The following is an 18189-nucleotide window of genomic DNA, read 5'->3' as shown; positions in this document are numbered from 1 at the left end:
TAACAATTCTATAGCAGAGCATAAGGCAACAGCATTATATGGACCATTGTTTTGGCATGGTAATGCAAATGAATCAGTACGACAGAGATAAAAATCCCTTCAAATCTATGAGTAAACAACACAATCACCCATTTATGAAGCATATATTTTATGAAAAGTACTACCTTCAGGTAATTACAAAATATATTACAAAGCAACACTGTAACTAAGAATTAAAAGAAACAAACATTTCACAGTATATGCTATTTAAAGAAACATTATGAGGATTTACATCTGCTTAGTAAAATAAACAGTGTAGATCTTCACGACACAATTTCAGTAACGTTCTAGACTTATTAGGAACACAGTTTGTGTACTCCAGCGCAAGCCACCCAGGTATACAGGTACTTCACCCCCACTGCTTTCAATTAAATTTAAACTTCATTCATTTAAAACATTCATTTAAAAGCAATACCATACAAACATTTATTTGTCATATAATTCAATTTTAATGCATAAAATCTTACTGCATCAGCCTGAAATTCTTCTGATTTGCATAGTTAGAGATTATAAATTAGCTTTTGGTTTACTGAATTCTATTACTTTATCAGAATGAAGTTTAGCAATCTCTTGCTTAGTAAATCCGTATTCTAGAAGTATCTCTTCCGTGTGTTCTCCTATAAAGGGATCTCTTTTAAAAGATGGAACAGCAGGGGTGCGTGAAAGAAGAGGAGCAGGTCTAGGACTTATCTCTTCCTGATCGTTTTTGATAAAAGAACCTCTTTGTTTGTTATGCTGATGCGAGGCAGCATCATCAACAGATAAAACGGGGGTCACACAGGCATCAGTGCCATCAAATATGCTGCACCATTCAGTTTGTGTCTTCTGTGCAAATATGGATGCAAACATTTTCTTCATTTTGGGCCAGTCAGAGAAACTCAACTGACTAGGAAGTTTATTTGAATCTAGCCCAAGACCTGAAAAGAAAAAAGCAAAATTTAACAATAGCATAGCTTAGATAAACTAAAGAGCTGCCCATAACTAAATGTATTTCTCGAGAAACTAGTATTTTGCAGGCAGCCCAACGCCGCACAACACACTAAGAGTCACTTCAAACTTCATTAGGATATCTATGATTTGGGGAGAAGCAGGGAGAGACTAGAAGAATGTCATGCTCTATCATGTGCTCTTAAACTAAACTGCATCAGCTGTGGCCTTTTAACTAAGTATATATAATAAACACTTGCTCACATAAATGTCTTATAAGAGCAGCAGCTGCCTAGAAAGAACATTTTGTCCTGGGAACATTTTCCCTAATAGGTATTGTGCTATCTATCTGGCAGGAGCAACACACTTAGCACCAGCTGCTGCAACCATCCATTGAACAGGTCCAGGGCTACTGCAATATACTTACGTCACAGAAGTCAGTAAATCTGCCTTACTTCAGACATTCAGCAAGCTACAGGATTTGGAGCCCAATGCAATCAGGTATTTCCATGCTAGAGAGGAGAAGACAGTGTGGACATACCCAGGCCAGATGTGAATGAGGTAGCGGGGCTGCAGCTGCCTGTGGGGCCAAGTCCTGCCAGAGACTGCTGCTCTCACCTCGCAGCACACTGCCTGGCTCAAACTCTCCTCCTGCTCCTCTTTGAGACCACTGAACTCCTCCAATCTCCTACCTTAATTTCTCCTATGTTTGGAAATAGACCTGCTCTTTTACAGTCTTCAGCTCCCTTTGCCAGGGACTATTTTGGCACTCTGTCCATGACCTCCACCATGCATAAACATTTGCTTAGTTGCCTACTCAGGAAGTGCAGGCTTGGAAAAATGCATGCCTTGTAGGTCCCACAACAACGCCAGCCAGCTATCTAGGAGATGGTAACAATTCCGGACCCTACCACAGGCATATAGGAGATGCAAGAGTTGTTAACATTTCTTGTAAGGTTTACCTCAAAAAGGAGGTAAGGAACAAAAAAGAAAAAAGGCAATTAAATCCCATTTTCAAAACAGAGGTAGTACACACAAGGGTACAGAGTCCATAATATCAAACAGAACTCATAAGTGGTATAAGGAAGGCTGTCCAAATGGTCACAACTACAGCAGCTTGAAAGAAGCAGGAAAAAAAAATTAGAAAAAGCAGGGATAGAAAACATGTAGATTTGAGAAATTAAGAAGGGCTTGAGAATAGCTATCACCATAATGCTTTACAAACCAATATAAAACTGGAACTTTTTAGAAAACAACAGCTCTGTGCAAAACGCACAGAAAACGTGGAGCTCTGCAAACATTTAACTTTGAACCTTTTTTCTTGTATCTGTTGCTATGACTGCTATCAGACTGATGACTGGACTTCCAGTTTTTATAACAGGCTTGCCTACCAGATGCCTGTTTGCATGTAGAATTGACACAGAACTCCTCTCATCTTCAGTTATACATAGGCAGAAAAAGCTTTCTGTATCTTATGCTATTTCCACAGTTTCCTCATCACTGAAAGGGGCAGAAACATAACTACTAAACATACAGGGAAGAAGAAAGTAAGATAATGCCCTTTCTTCTGCTCTTTAAGTTCATTCTTTTGCAGATAATCTCTACTGCGTGTCCTTCTTGGGGCTCAGTCTCCCCCAAATTATGAAGTTACCATAATACTTAATGGGTTTCACTGTTGTTCAGTGAGACTCTAAATAGTGTGTTTTAAAACGAATATACTCTTAAATCTTACTTTGGTACCGCAAAGAAAAACACACAGAAATTGCCAGTCTTCAGACTCAGAAATACAGCCATACAATAGTTCATATTTAGAAGAAAATCAACACAGCCAAAGGCAGAATAAACAGTTTCATATCTTATTAGAAGTTCCTAAGGATATCAAATTAAGTATCACTAAAAGGTAAGCATTATTCCTTAGTTACCAAGTACATGTACCTGAAATCTCTAAACTTAAAATCTACTCTTCATAGCAATTCTTCTCATCTTAAGTAACAATCAATTGAAGATTACTCATATGGGTTCAGCATTCGTAATTAAATTGAAGCTACTGATGTTCACAAAATGAATTTGATTAAATCTTCACTCAAAATATATTATTAAAGATGAATAGTGCTAGATAGTCTACTTGGGAATTGGGAGGTGAGACAAAATTACATTCCACAACAAGTAAAGCTAAGTAGCAACATACTATCTGTGATTCTGTCTCAATGCATGAAATCATACCAATTGGAAACACTGGTTTGATAAGTATTGATTTGCTTATTAATTAATTATGTTTTGGCTTCTCAGAATCAGACCATTATGAATATAACTCTATCATTACCGTACTACACAATTATTCTTGAAGATCATGCCAGATGGAAAATTGGCAGAATCTAACCCTACATGCTCTAGTAAAATAGAACAATATGCAGAACCTGGAATGTAATATTACATGCTCATTTTCCACTGACCACTGAAGACTTCAACTTTTAAATAGTATGAACTCACAGCATTTAAGCACTGAAGCTTCTCATTTTCCACCTTGTGCTAAACATTTGTGGTGCAGACAAACAGAATGACAGCAGGAGCAACTGAGTCAACAGGGAAACAATTACACAGCACAGAACTACTTGAGATAACCACAGAATGACATATTTCACCAATATAATCGAAAGCAAAATATCTTTTACGCAGATAATCCGGTACGGCAATCAAGACCTGTTCAGATTTTGATCTAGGAATTTTTCTTTAGAAAAGACCAACAATTTACCCCACTACAGCTTTGAAACAGTGGTTTTTGGAAAATAAAAAAGAGAAAAATTAAGTCTTGTTTGCTATAGCTATATTGAGAGATATATCTACAATTGATTTATTAATGCAACAAATTACAAATGTCTAGTCCTACAGAACTTCTCAGATGAAGTGCAGCGAAATTAGGCACCTATTTCAAGAGAGAGAAAACAATAAAATTCAAAAGATAAATCTGCAATGTTGATTTGATAAAACAGAAGTAAGCAGTTTCTCACAGTATTTCAGCTATAGTAGTTTAAAAGGATATTTAGGATCCCTAGAGGGATTTTGTTTGGGATTTTCTTCTTCTAACCTGCTGATTTTCTTTTCCAAGCTATATGCTCACAGCACAGTAATTTTTAAATTATGTTGCCATGACACATCAACAGAATCATCTAAGTATAGGTTTCCTTAATTTTGGCCCAAACCACAGCCAGAAAATGTATACCATTGCTCTACATAAATGCAATTCATTCTCACTCTCACAGGGAATTAAACTCTAGAATATTCCAAAGCAGCAGTGAATTTTCATTAAAGTTGCTATGTATTGCTTTTTCCTCCTTTCAATTTTTATTAAAAAAAGAAAAGAGTGATGGTTCATCAAAAGGGTGATTAGAACCAGACTGCTACCAGAGCATCACTACAAATGCATCCATAGCTGCACTCTAAGTTTGCATAGTAATTACTACAATTGTAAATGTTTTGGTGCAGCAAGAACCTGGGTCTCTGGAGTTTTAGTACAAAGTTTGAGACCTACCACGATAAATAAATTCAAATAAAATTATGTACAACTGAGGATCTCTAAACTGTAATAAGGAAACTATTCTTCCACTTTGCATATTTCCCAATAAAAAGGTTGTATGAAATACAGTACATTAATATATTTTAAATAAAATATACAGTACTTCATAATCACAAAATGGACAGCCCTGTGGAAATCCTTCATAATGATGTAAACTATGTTTTTTCAAGAACTTTCTAAATTTTTTTCCTTCCTTTTAAAAAGAAATCATACTATGTTGTAAAAGGAATATCAAATATATATTCAGAGCTTTAGTGGCTGTTTCTGCTTTTCATATCAGTGTAAGTTTATACTAAGTTCATCTTATGTAACCAAGTTTACACCTTTACTTTCTCCCCGATATGTGAAAATACCAAGTTCTGCATGTTTCCCTTAGCCCGGCCACAGTAATAACTACACACATATTGCTAAAAATCAAGATAAACTTGCAGAAGCAATTTACAACTCAGCTGGAAGACATTCTGTCTCTTTTTATCAAAATATTGAGACTTAGCCTTAGTAACACATATTTCTTCCATCAGATTTCTCATAAGATGCAAGTTGGCTGTCTTTACTAGTAACAAAATTAATGTAAGCAAGAAGATTACAGCATGTTTGTGAACAGCAAATAGTCTATAATGAGCCCAGAATATAATTTCTAATAGCGCAGCTTTTATGGCCATTTACCTTATCTATTTTGTATAGCTCCAGTTTTTCTCATAACCAAGTTTTTAAAAACTCATGAATTTGTGGTAAGTGGAAATTTCACTTTCCCTAGCGAGCACGATCCCTAAAGCCAACAGTTTTCTCAAAATTAAGATGCAGTATTTTCTTAAACTTAACGCTTTTGGCTCTATAGTCCCCTTAAGAACTTTCCTCTCTCTTTTATTACCTGCACTCTCATCTAGCACTGGGTTCCTAATTCTACAGGGAGACACTAAAGGCAAGAACATGCAAAATGAAATCAGTTTCACTTCTGCTAATCAGAGTTTCGTGGGCAGCTACATCCAGTTCAGAAATCATGGTCCTTTTTCACATTTGCAGTCTTTAAAACTCTGTCCATTACTTCTGCAACACCCACATCCTTGTGTTCTCATTATGCAGGAGTGGCAGAAGTAACATATTCTCTGAATATGAACAGATGGACATAAAGTGGCTTCTGAATATATTTTATCTGGAACAGCACCAAATTGTTCACCAACAGAATTGACCAGAAGTATGGAAAAAAAGAATGAAATGAAATCATGGAAATTGTAGCTGGAACACAGCATTTTAAAACTACTTCAAAGCAGGGAATTAATGCCTTGAACAGAGCACCCGGTCTAAGTCAAAGTTCCTTGGGTTTGTGGAATAGCAGTACGGTTCTCACAAGCTGCTTTTTCTTCCGTATAACATTCAAAGGCTTAAATTCTGAACTCGATTTCTGCAATAGATATCCCTGAAAGGAAAGAGATCTCTTAGCTACAAGAAGAATCAGTTGTTCTAATTCAGTACACTGCTGCTTCAGAAGCTTACAATCAGAACTACTGAAGGGGATAATTGTTTCCTATGTGAAAATCCGAACAACTCACAACGTGCACTTAAAATACAGTGAAGAAAGACCATTTATTTTAAATGCAGCACTGTGAAAAAAAATCTTGAGTTTATAGTCTGAAGCTTTCAATAACACTGATATAAAATAAATAAAGAAAAAATATTGACTGGAAGCAAAAATTGTGATCCAATAAAAAACCTGCTTTTTACCTTTAATTGTAAGACTGTAGTCTGCATGTTGAATTTTTGAAATATGACAGAAGCTGACAGGCACACAGCCACAACTGTGATTACACTAGCCTTTCTATATACATGCAAATACATTTGTCTTTTATTGTGCGAAAAAACATTTTTGAAACTTCAGCTGTTAAAATCAAGCCATTTCAGTGTGTTTTAAGCATAGGAAATATTTTCAAACATGAAAATAAAGTTGCCAAATGTGGGTACCCCAATATAGCCTGATGAATTCACAGCTGCTGCTCTGACTTTATGCTCCAAATTTCTGAGAAACCACCAAGAGGGAAACAGAATTTCAACACTTTCCTCAGTAAAGAGTTATCTGCATGAGACAGAGACCAGTCAGTGATTGTATTACTTTGTCTGAATACTAGATTCAACCATCCTAGGGTATCCTCCTAGACAACCTGGCTGGCTGACTGGAAAAGTCCTCAGTCTTCATACTGTGGCCGTGCAACAGTGATCAATACAGGAAGGCTGGAGCATCTGGGAAAGGTTCACTGAGGAAGAAGGGCAAAAAACCTGAGCCCAGACTCCATTACAGAATGTGTTTTCTTCCTGAATAAATAGAGATTTCATCCAACTCCTGTAGCTTAAAAGCAATTGCTATTCAACTTAATCTCCAGAGAAGCATACAATACCACAGACATGAACTTTAGGCCAACCAGATCAATATTTGAATAAGTAGCTTTGTTCTTTTTTTTTTTTTCCTTTGTATTTAATAAAGGCATTCTGTCTGAAGAAGTCGTACTGAAATTCCAAATTCCCTAATTTTCAGAGCAAGGCTTTTCATTTTACTTTGATACAGTTTTATATTTAATTATTTTTGTTCCCCAGCTCTAGTCATTGCAAGCAAAAAACTCCAGGGGATTAGATGAGAATAATATTTCAAAGAATCAGTAACTGCGGAAAAAACAACTATACTTTGTTTTTCAAAGAGTAGCTTAGATCTGGAGCCTAACAGGTATGATATTCCCAGGACAACGAGAAAGAGGAGCACCAGCTTCATCAGCCAAAAACATGGTTCTCACAAACTTGGCATCTGATCTGGGTGCACAACATCATGCTGGACATGGCAATGGGTCAGTTCATGAGGCTGCTTTGTGCATTTCATGTATCAGCATATACAAGTTTGGATATTCTCTGCAGCAGTGAAAATTCTCTGCAATAAATAGTCCTTTATGGCCATTTATAGAAGCAGCCATGTACAGCCACAAATGGTCAAGGACTTTCTTTGGGAGCACAGAGCCTGCAAGAGAGCAATGTCAAAAAGAACAGAAGACGTCCTCCCTCTTTAGGACTGTGCCCACCAAAGGCACGTCTCACCTTGACTGTGTTCCTGAATTTCAAAAAATCCTGGAAATGCAAGCCCTGGCACTGACTATGCTCTTGTTAGCACAACGGAGCTGACAGGGGCTCAGCTGACTGACAGTGGCTCAGCTGACTGACAGTACCTGCCTGTGAGAAGGCATCCAACCTGCAATTCAAGTAATAATCTGTGGGGAGATGCTGAGCAAGAGTCAAGAGCTGCTTCACTGCCACCTTCGCCCAGCCAAGAGTTACCACATTAAGTCATTTACATATCAAAGTGATCACATAATACAGTCTAGGAACACCCACTGTAGATATCTCCTATGTGGATTTCGTCCTACTCATTAACGAGAACTAAAATCAGGTTAAAAGGGATTTCTTACATTGTTCATATCCTAAGTACTAAGAATAGAAAATAAATCCCAAATTCTTTGTGGATTTTTTAAACTTTCATAAATTCAGTGTGGAAAGCATAGCCATTTATCAAGGGGGCATAACAGAGGAAATCTATTTTTAAATGAACTAACCAATAAGAAGCTAAGAGCACACCTGATCTAAAGCTGAAACTACGCAATTGGTTCAAAGGTAAAGGGGCACCTGCAAATTTTAGTGTTAACATCACAAAATAATGACTTTGCATGACCCAATCTAATTTTTTAAGACATATAAATTACATTCATAAACATACTTTAAAACTCTTTAGTCAAATATAAAAGTCAGAGCCATGGCTGTACTCTAAGAGCATCCTGAAGTTCTGTGGTGAAATTTAATTTATAAAACTGACTTTTGTTTTATAAAAGGTCATAGTTATCAAAAAATACTATGGGATATTTCCACTGAACATTCATTTTTAAAATGATATAAAAGTTTTTTTTAAAAATTGTATAGCAAAAATATCTGAAACTGGTTTCCGATATAGTTGTACAGTGCTTCAGCCACATCACTGACTAGCAATACCATGACTTCAGAAGAAAAGGGATGAAAAAGAAAGAAATCAAGACAAAAGAAGGAAGTCAACTGAAAAGCTACAATACTACCCAACTGTTTTCAAAAGGGTTTGGCTTTTATAAAGATATAAATATAACCAATATCATGAATCAAAGTTTAGTTAAAAAGAATTTATTCAATCATGCTTTGCAGATGCGAAACAACTGCTCCAAGCTACTTACCCTTTATTAACTGTTCGTAGAACTGAGGCTCAATGGCACCAACAGCCATATATTTTCCATCGGAGGTCTTGTAGGTTTCATAAAAAGGAGCACCACTATCTAGTAAGTTCTCACCTCGGGGTCTGTTCCAAAGACCTAAATTTTGTGATTTCCACAGAAAAGAACTCAGGTATGCTGCTCCTTCTACCTTCAAGATACACAAAAAAACAACAGCTTCAATAAATTAGCTGACATATTGCTTTAATTTGACATGAAACAAGACTGCAAAAACTCACTAGCAAGTCTGCCCTGGGTTAAGATTTTTAACCACAAAATTTCCGTTAAGCAGTTTTGTTTCTTATACTTGTGAAGTACAGTTTATATTGCATATGTGAAACTTTCTAGTGTTAAAGAATAACAAGGAGCCTAAGTGTAATAATACAGCTTCAGTTTCCTAGTTTAGCAACTTCATAACCACTAGTTGTTCACATAGAGGTTCACATTTTAGGTGATGGGACAAGCTTCCTTGCTCTCTAGGACACTGAGTATCTGTCAGCCTTCAAGCTTTCTGTCTGTAGAAACCAGGATGCCTATACCAGTCTCGTAATTACCAATTTATAGGTCAACAGTAAGTTGTCTTGAACTTACCTGAGTATAAGACAACTGCTATTTTTAGAAGCAGAAAACAGGAAGGAAAGCAGAAGTTAAAGCTCTCTTTCATACCGTGCGAATGGGGAAGCTCATCTGGATCACTAAGTTAGAACAAAAAAAATACTTTCCCACTCTTACCACTGGCAAGTACTTAGAAATTATCTTCTCAGGAAAACTGGGAGTAATTGTCCAAATGTGGCAGTAGCTATCATTTTGGTTCATGTATTTTCAGCTGTGTAAAATTAATCTGACATTGTCTGTAGAGCAAAGCATGGAGATTGTACCAAAATATAAAGCTGCTAAATTTTAAAGTAGAAATACCTATTAGTTTCTACCTTTCTAAGCATGAATTTAAAAAGATGTAAATCTCAAGTATGCAGAGTCATGAAGGTTTCTTCATTTAAAGTATATTGTTTGTCTTCTTCCTCCCAAGTTCTTGCCACAAAGACAGGAATACTTTTGCCCTAAGTCATATGTTGAAGTCAATTAAGGTACTTTCCTGTGAGAGAATATTACATACCTTCATCTGCATGTTTGCAAAATGACTGCAAGACTATCAAATCACTGTTTGCTTTACTAATGATCTTATCTTGCACTGCTCACATTACCAAAGAATTACATGAAAGACATCGGAAGTAAAGGTAACAATAGGTGGGATAATATTCAGAATAAGCTCTAACTGCAAATTAGACTTCTGTGTCTAAACTTGTCAGAACTCTGAGGAGTACCCTACCTACCCTGCTACCTGCCCTGGAGACAACTACAGTAAAATAGCATCTCTTTTTGACTGGACCTCAGAAGTATCCCAGGCTCGGCAACTGGACAGCTAGCATGTGCCCAAGCCCCTTCATGATTCAGAGACAAGTAAAAAGGTGTTTAAGCTCTGCCCTGAACTCCCAAAGGCAGGCTCAGATGACTCCACACGCACCACTGTGATCACTTTCCTCTTTAGCTCAATTGCACAACGATTACAGCAATACCGGCTATGCATTTTGCTTAAGGACTCCCTAATGCTAGAAGTGCCAGGAGCCTCTGAAGCAGGGATGGGTGATCCAAAGCAGCATGCAGCTGGGTGACCTCTACGCACGCCGTGAGTCTTCTGTTCCTGCCGCAGAGTGAAACAGCGCAGAGAAAATGACTGAGAACAAACCCACTGCAATCTAACCTCTAGTCTTGTGACTGAGGAGCTCTTCTAGGATGTGGGAGCTTTGGTTTTTTAATACCTCCAGGCTGAGAAAAACCCAGATCTCCAGTTTTCTGTCCGACAGTGAAATGCTCTCACTATGAGGCTATTATGAAGCAGTGGTCACCACCACCATCTTCTCCTGTGGCTCTTTTCACAAGGAGTAAGTCATGCTTGGTCAGATGCCTACTGTCAGCGGAAGGCTCAGTGTCTGAATTTTGAGTGAATCTAAGGAGCTGCCCTTACTCACGTGCCTGCACGTGATGGTGGTGTGGGAGCACAGACGCACCCCTGCGCTGACTGTATCCTACCACAGTTTTCACAGGAAGCACCCTACTCAGCATGCAGGAGCAATCAGATGCATACAATTCCTGCGATTAGAGGAGACAGCAACTAATGTGAATTGGTTCAGACCAGACATTTAATTCTCCCGAGCTAAAACGCAGGACCCACTGTCTACTATTTACACAGCATGACTATTATGCTGGACAAATGTGAAGAGTGATGCAAATCTAGCCCTTGACTTGATCGCCTCTTTACTTTCTTTTTGTATTAGTTTAGCTTTGCTAACTAGAGGAGCTCCTCATATGTACATTACAATAAAAAAAAATAGTAGTTCAGTACAACACTTCTTTGTCTATGAAAAAAGATGAAAATTTATTAAAAGTAATCCCGGGGACACAAAGCAGCTAAAGAAAGAAATCCATTTTCTCTCTTTTACCATAGAAAATTCCCCCATGTATCCTTAGCATATTCAGATTGCCCAAACTATTCAGCAACATAAGTAATATGCCTACAAAATAAAACTTTAAAATGAAATGACAGCTCAAATATTTTAATGCTGCATTACTGTATTAAAAAAAAAAAACACTATGTCCACAAATCAAATTTAGAAATAGAAAGAGACTCAACCATCCCAGTTTATTTAACTGCTTTTGCTGTGGATGACATATGCATGTCTTTCATCAACTGTCTCAGAAAGTTTGTGTAAGTGAAAGGAACGTAAAGAAATGTTAAATCCGGTGCCACTGGACAAGCATTTCAGAGGTTGCCTGGAATATCAGTAGGGAATTGTAAATTCCACAACTAATAATGAGACAAGAAAAAAATTGGGGGAGAGAGACATTTTCGGGGTATTAAAAAAAACAAAAAAAACAAAGAAAAACACACACACACACCACACACATTCCTTTCCCCACTAGCCAGAGATCTCATTTGGACGTTTGTTGGACTTGCACTCATTCTTCTTGTAACAAATTTGTTCAATGACTTAAAGCACAGACAGAGAAGATAATACTCCCAACCATAAGAAACAGCCTTTTACATATTCAAAAACTTATCTCTTCACAGTTTGCACTTTACAAATATGTAAACACCTTCAATCTTCACCATAGGTCATGGTTTTTAGACCCACAGTCATTTTTGCTATGTTCTTTGGGCCTCCTCCAACTGTGATTTTTTTTTTTGAAAGATGATGGTCAGCGTTAGACACAATATTTTCCTGAGGCCTTACACATGCTGAACAGATGAACCGATTAGAAGAATTACTTCAGAAACATTGCTGGTTATAATTCCTGCTTATACATCCTATTACAGTGTTTGTGTGTTTCACAACAGCGTGGTACTGTTGAGTCATGTTCAGCTTGTGACTACAATAAACCCCCAGGATTGTATTTTAGCCAATTGTTCTCATACTGTATTTGTGCAGCTAATTGTTTCTGCCTAAGAGGAGTACTGAGCAGTGGTCTCCCTGAATTTCAGCCAACATTTTCACGTCATTTCTCCAATTTGTAGAGGCCCTTATTCATTATTTGTAAAGGTCTGTTATTCAGGTTATCAGAGAAAACACTGAAAGAAGAAAAGACACCCTGTGGAACTCCACTTACTAATTTTTTCCATTTTGATAACTGACCATTAATAACTACTCCCTGAGTAAAAAGATTAGACCAGTTTTGCACTCATCCCATGCAATTTTCATCTAGACCATAATTCCATGGCCCGCTTTTGAGAATGTCCTGTGTATCTGTCAAAAAACTACTAAAGTCAAGACAAATAACATCTGTTGCTATTCCCCTAGCCTCAAGACCTCTTATGATGAAGGGATTTCTTAAAATTTATATTTAGAGTCCAAATGATAGCCTTCATTGTATTACAGTATCTCTGGAGAGGTCAAATTTTAATTGCAGTGTTCTTTTAAAAATAAAAAAATAAGAGAGTGCAAGTGAGAAAAAAATACTCGTAAATAACACTATCAATGGGTTTCAAGGATAAATGTAAATAAATATTTTTCCTCTACATACAAGTGAGTGGCCTTGCAGTGAAAAATTCCATAGCATTCATGATTAAGCTACTACAAATTTGCATGTAGCCCTTCATTTCTTCTACAATGTATTAATGCAAAGCGTTTGAAATTGCCATGGATAATTGCCAAGAAATCAATGTAATTTTTTGGGGGGGTGGGGTGGGAGCAAAAACAGCGCTTTTCAGAAGACATGACCTATCACAAAGTCATAAACAGATGTGTCTTGGATAGAGCTAACGCAATTTTTTTTTTTTTTTTTAAATCAGGATCATTGTTTTTGCTATTATGCATTATGGTTGCTGTCTATAATACATCCTATTCCCATATACCAAACTTACTCATCAAATATATACAGCTAACACTTTTTGAAGAAGGCAGACTGGTAAAAGAAAATGGGGAACGGCACTGGGAAGGAACTTGACTGTATGTACTATGCCATAAGGAAGTTACAGCAACAGTGACCTGTGAAATCTGTTTTTGGGAAAGGAATAGCCATTTTATGAAATTACTTACTTTACTTTTCCGAAGTTCCTAATATTAAACCTTACCAATAGGTCCAACATTTCCCATTTTACAGACTTAGAGTAGAAAAGAAACAGCAACCCACCCTCCCCATGAGACAAAACTTACCATACTGGCATCAACAATCTGCCCTTTGCCAGATTTGGTACGTTCATATAGGGCTATAATAATGCCCATCGCACAAATGACACCTCCACCAGCAAAATCAGCCAAAAGGTTTACAGGTGCATAAGGATTTTCATCTTTTCTACCCAGCTTTGACAGCACACCTGATAGTAGAGCAAACAAGGTAAATGTAATTATAAAATGAATTATAAATATTAGTTTCTACACTTCTACAATTAAAGTATCATTCTCTTCAATCTATGTGAGCAAACTAAGGACAAAGCAAACTTCTCCCAATACTGTTTTCTGATTCTACTCCAGCTGTGTCTTTATTCACAAAAGAATAGAATATCCAAAATCATGTTACTGAAGGTGTATCTGATTAAATAGATTAATAAAGGTGACATAGATAAAGCACTGATCATTTGGCTATATAGGAACAGTATTTCATACAAAAATACATATATGAAATAATATTATATTAACTATTTGTGCCTACTTAGAACTTCCCACATAAGAATTCAATAGGCATTATGAGCAGGAGTTAAATCTCAGAAGAACTTCAGTAGATTTTTCTTTTTTGAATCTTTCAAGATAAAAAAAAAAAGCAGATCTGCAGCCTTCTGTGCACATAACCCATGAATTAATAATCATAAAAAAGGACTTCACACCAACAACCCTACTTCAGTCCTACCCTCTCTCTTCAAGTATCTTTGAAAATAAGGTTGTATACATGAGGAATGGGTGAATAATACAGAAAGGTTACCTCCTTTTGCATGTAACATAGATGCAGTGAAGCTGTGTCTGCCAGAAACCATGCAGAAAAGAAACAGAGCCAAGACCTGGCCACTGACATTATTTCAGAGACAGCTTTGAATCTGCTAACATTTCTTTGCCATCTTGAACAGCCTTTTCACTATCACTTCACTCTTTGTGGTTCCTTCATAACAATTCCCTTCGCAGAAGTAAGAAACTTTCCAGTAAGGTCATGTCTCAGCTACGCTTATAGCCTAAGGTCTGAGACTTGTAGCATACATGGCCACAATTTCCTGAAAACCGCACAATTCTGGTGCAGTGTTTAGTCAGTTAATGGTCTAATGCACTTCTTAAGTAGCTGAGTATACAGCATAAAAAAGCTTGCAGAACTGTAATACATGTAGAAAGCCCTGTCCATGACTAGGATTTGACTGTTAACAGTCTAACGGTTGTCACGGGCATCAAAAGATTATCATATTAACTTACATCCAGAATTCCTAATGCAAGCCATTTTTGAGTTTCAGAAAGCCAAAGCCCATCAGGAGAATACTCAAGCTGTGAGATCACCTCAATTTTGAGCACCAATACCTCCCGAATACCTTGTCCTATTTCCTTTAAATTGGCAGAAAAAACTAACTGTGTGAAATTTCAGGCAGATTTAATTTTATTGAAGGGAGAGTCCATGCGTTTAAAACCAGACTTATTTTTTACGGTGGGATGTCTGGCAAGAGAAATGCTATCAGTTAGATAGTTAAGTAGTGCAGTGAAGGCTCTGTAACTCACTCATTTCTTTACCTGATCCTTTTTCAACCTGGAAATCTCATAGACTTTTATACTTTAAAAGTACTGATACATAATTCATATTTTTAAATTTGAAATACCAAAAAGTTTGAACTGTCTGTCTGCCTGAAATTTCCTTCTTGCAGCAGGCCTTTCTCAATTACAGTAAGATAGCACTAACCAAAACTGTACTGATTAAAAAAACTGTAAACAGAAGAGACCATCAACTAAGGTTGCAATGGACGACAATGCTTGAACCTTTCCCTAAGTTTGTAACAAATTAAACTATCACAATACTTTCAAATCATGCAGACACAAAGTCAAAAGTGTTTTAGACAAGGTCTCTTTTTCTCTTTTTAATACTCTGACAATCTGATGCTACGAGCGGAGACTGAATCCATCCCTGAAGGAATTTCAGCCTCCAATAAAGTGGATCCCCACAGATGGTCGTACCAGATATCCTTATCTGTAGCAGTTCTGCTGTGGCACTTTCCTGGGGCTAAAAGAAATGCACCATCCAGCGGTAAGCCATGAGGTTTTGGCCCACTTTCTCTCCATCCCCATAGGTTTGGAAAAGGGGCAGAGACAAACACATGTGGTCCAGGCAGCGTGAAGAGCAGTAAGTGGGACTATGCATGACTGCAGATTGATGGCTACCATCAGAATTGGGTAATTTTGCTATTGTTTGGTATTGCATACCTGTAAAATCATCAGTCATTGAATGAGCATACTGTCTTACAATATTCTAAGACAACGTAGCATTGCAGACAAAAACCACTTTATTTTAAATCTGCTTTCCTTTGGGATGGTATAATTGGAGAGGAATTTGCAGCAGAAAAGCACAAGAGAATGCCTTGTATGCTGTGCAGTTTTACTTTACTTCAAAGCAGCTGCTCACAATGTAGGCAAAGTAATCTGCAATCCTTCTGGGATTATGAACATAGTGCTTTTCTAGGAGAGAGGCCTCAAAGGAAAAGAAAAATACATACAGACCTCAGTTCTCTCTTTAAAGAGAAAAAAAAAAACTCTGTTCAGATAAAACAGCACAAAACGAGAAAAATACATTACAGTCTGAGAAGACACGTTGATCCAGACTAACAGCTCACTGCTGCTGCCAAAATGAACAGCCCTGCCCAGCCCGAGTTTCCTCCTCTTTCTTGTGCCGATTTTTTTTTTTAATGTTTGTCCAACCAACCTCTTAGTGAACTGCTTCAACTCAACAATCTGGCAGAAAAACATCCCCATTTTTCCTGGGTCAGTTTTTGACACACTCAGGAGCTGAGTCAGCTCACAGGGGGGTCAAACAAGCACCAGAGCCTGGAGAGAAGGGAGCAGAGAGAAGCGCAAGGATGGAGGAGAAACCTCTCCTTCATAGCCAGTGAGGCTTTCTATCAGCTCAGCTGCTTCACCAAACTACACCTCATGTAATTTGAGCTATCTGCAAAGAATCTTTCAATAAATTCTTAAGTCCCGAATTAAGGAAAAATAAAAACTTCAACAGGAAATTTTCAGCCTACCTGATAATGCCAAATAATTGATGTCATGACCTGCAGACTTGCCATATTTTCCTGTCTGGCCAAATCCAGTGAGTCTAGCATAGATGAGTCTGGGATTCTCCTGCAAAAGAACCTCTGGACCAAGACCGAGTTTTTCCATGACACCTGAACAAAAGAAAAAAAAAGCACCAAATCCTAATTCACATTCTTTTTTCATGGGACTCAAAATTTACATGGTTCACAGTTAAAAATAAGTATAAGCTACACTGCAACAGAATTGAATTGCAATTTATGAAATAATACATTCTAATTCAGTATCCATATTAAAACGTTAAGAGCCAGAATGTTATAAATTAGCAGCATACTGTATGCATTTCGAATGCAAGCCAATTAAATGGAAATTAAGCTTTATGGTCCTTTCTCTCAGCTTTTTTTTTAATTTTTTACTTCCCCAATAGTCTGCCAGATTACTTCCATCTTTCATTAGAAGGTATTTCCTTTGCAAAACCCACGTATTCCCCCCCTCAGTAGCCCTTGTGTTCCTGTATCTTTAACTCACCGAGGCAAATAGGCCGCCTTGCAACAACTACAAAAGAACAAGTTTTCCTTTGCACAATGTAAAGAATAAGGAACTTTTAAACATCTATAAAATACAGTTTTGGTCAGCATAGTCTACAGTAATCAAGACTAACATATCGATGGTGCGTTTCTAAAACAGCGGTTTCAAAGAAGCATTCACTTTGCACACAAATCATCGATTTATCTGCTCAGGGAACCTTGGTCAGACTATACCCTGTAATCCATACGGGGGCCGCAGGGAGGCACAGGTCGGAGGAGGAGGTATCGACTCCCTTGACATGCTTCAAGGCCTGTTCTACCCCTGAACCTTTCACCGACGCTTCTTTCACAAACGGGTCCATAAGATCACTACATCTTCCAATACCTTACAATCTTTTTCTGCTGTATTTCTTAGTAAACAGCGGTAAACTGCTAAAGAGAAAGCAGAGAAATTTGGGAACACACTTCTACCAGTTAGCAACTATTTTGAGACGCCAGGTCCACCCAGTCACCAACGAGAAAATGAAAGGGGGGAGAAAAACCTCCTGAAAAGCAGAGTTTTTGGGTTCATGACCGTGGCTTGAGACAGCAGGCGGGGACAGCCCAGGAGCCCAGCGACACAGAGCTCCGCACACGCTCAAGGACTGCCTCGCCTCCCACGCCGCGGAGGCCCAACCCCCCACTGCCCCCGGTACAGCGCGCGCCGGCACCGCCGCCCGCCTCACCGTGGCGGAAGGGCTCCACGAGCACGTCGGCCGCGCGGCAGAGCCGCCTCAGCGTCGCCGCGCCCGCCGGCCGCTTGAGGTCGAGCGCCAGCGAGCGCTTGCCGCGGCCCTGCACGTCGGCCGCCACGGCGGAGCGCGGCGCGCGATCCACGCGCACCACGCGCGCCCCGAAGTCGGCCAGGATCATGCCGCAGAGCGGCGCCGGCGCCAGCCCCGCCAGCTCCAGCACCCGCACCCCGCTCAGCGCCATGGCGGCCGCCGCCTGCCGAGCGCCGAGACATCGATCCCTGCCTCACGCCCCCCCGCCGTTAATGGCCGCCGCGGCGGTCCGTGGAAACCCCGCCAAAGCCCGGCTGTTACGTC

General features: G+C 38.6%; 1 protein-coding gene across 2 annotated transcripts; it reads right to left on the bottom strand.

Annotated features, from left to right (window-relative positions):
• Positions 1 to 127: 127 nt before the first annotated feature.
• LOC135323503 (alpha-methylacyl-CoA racemase-like) lies at positions 128 to 18164 on the bottom strand. Of its 2 annotated transcripts, none has more exons than XM_064501952.1 (5): positions 17827 to 18164; positions 16565 to 16708; positions 13515 to 13675; positions 8770 to 8956; positions 128 to 956 (listed from the first exon to the last, which is right to left on the bottom strand). In XM_064501952.1, the coding sequence occupies exons 1-5, from the start codon at positions 18074 to 18076 to the stop codon at positions 547 to 549; spliced, it is 1152 nt and encodes a 383-aa protein (XP_064358022.1). In that variant the 5' UTR covers positions 18077 to 18164; the 3' UTR covers positions 128 to 546. The 2 variants fall into 2 exon arrangements, with proteins under 2 accessions (XP_064358022.1, XP_064358023.1); XM_064501953.1 differs by lacking the exon at positions 17827 to 18164 and adding an exon at positions 17336 to 17465.
• Between the last annotated feature and the right edge of the window lie 25 nt (positions 18165 to 18189).

This window comes from Dromaius novaehollandiae, chromosome Z, assembly GCF_036370855.1.
Source record: "Dromaius novaehollandiae isolate bDroNov1 chromosome Z, bDroNov1.hap1, whole genome shotgun sequence".
In the NCBI taxonomy this organism is placed as follows: domain Eukaryota; kingdom Metazoa; phylum Chordata; class Aves; order Casuariiformes; family Dromaiidae; genus Dromaius; species Dromaius novaehollandiae.
The sequence above is the reverse complement of the archived record's forward strand: the minus strand, read 5'-3'. Positions and strand labels throughout refer to the sequence as shown.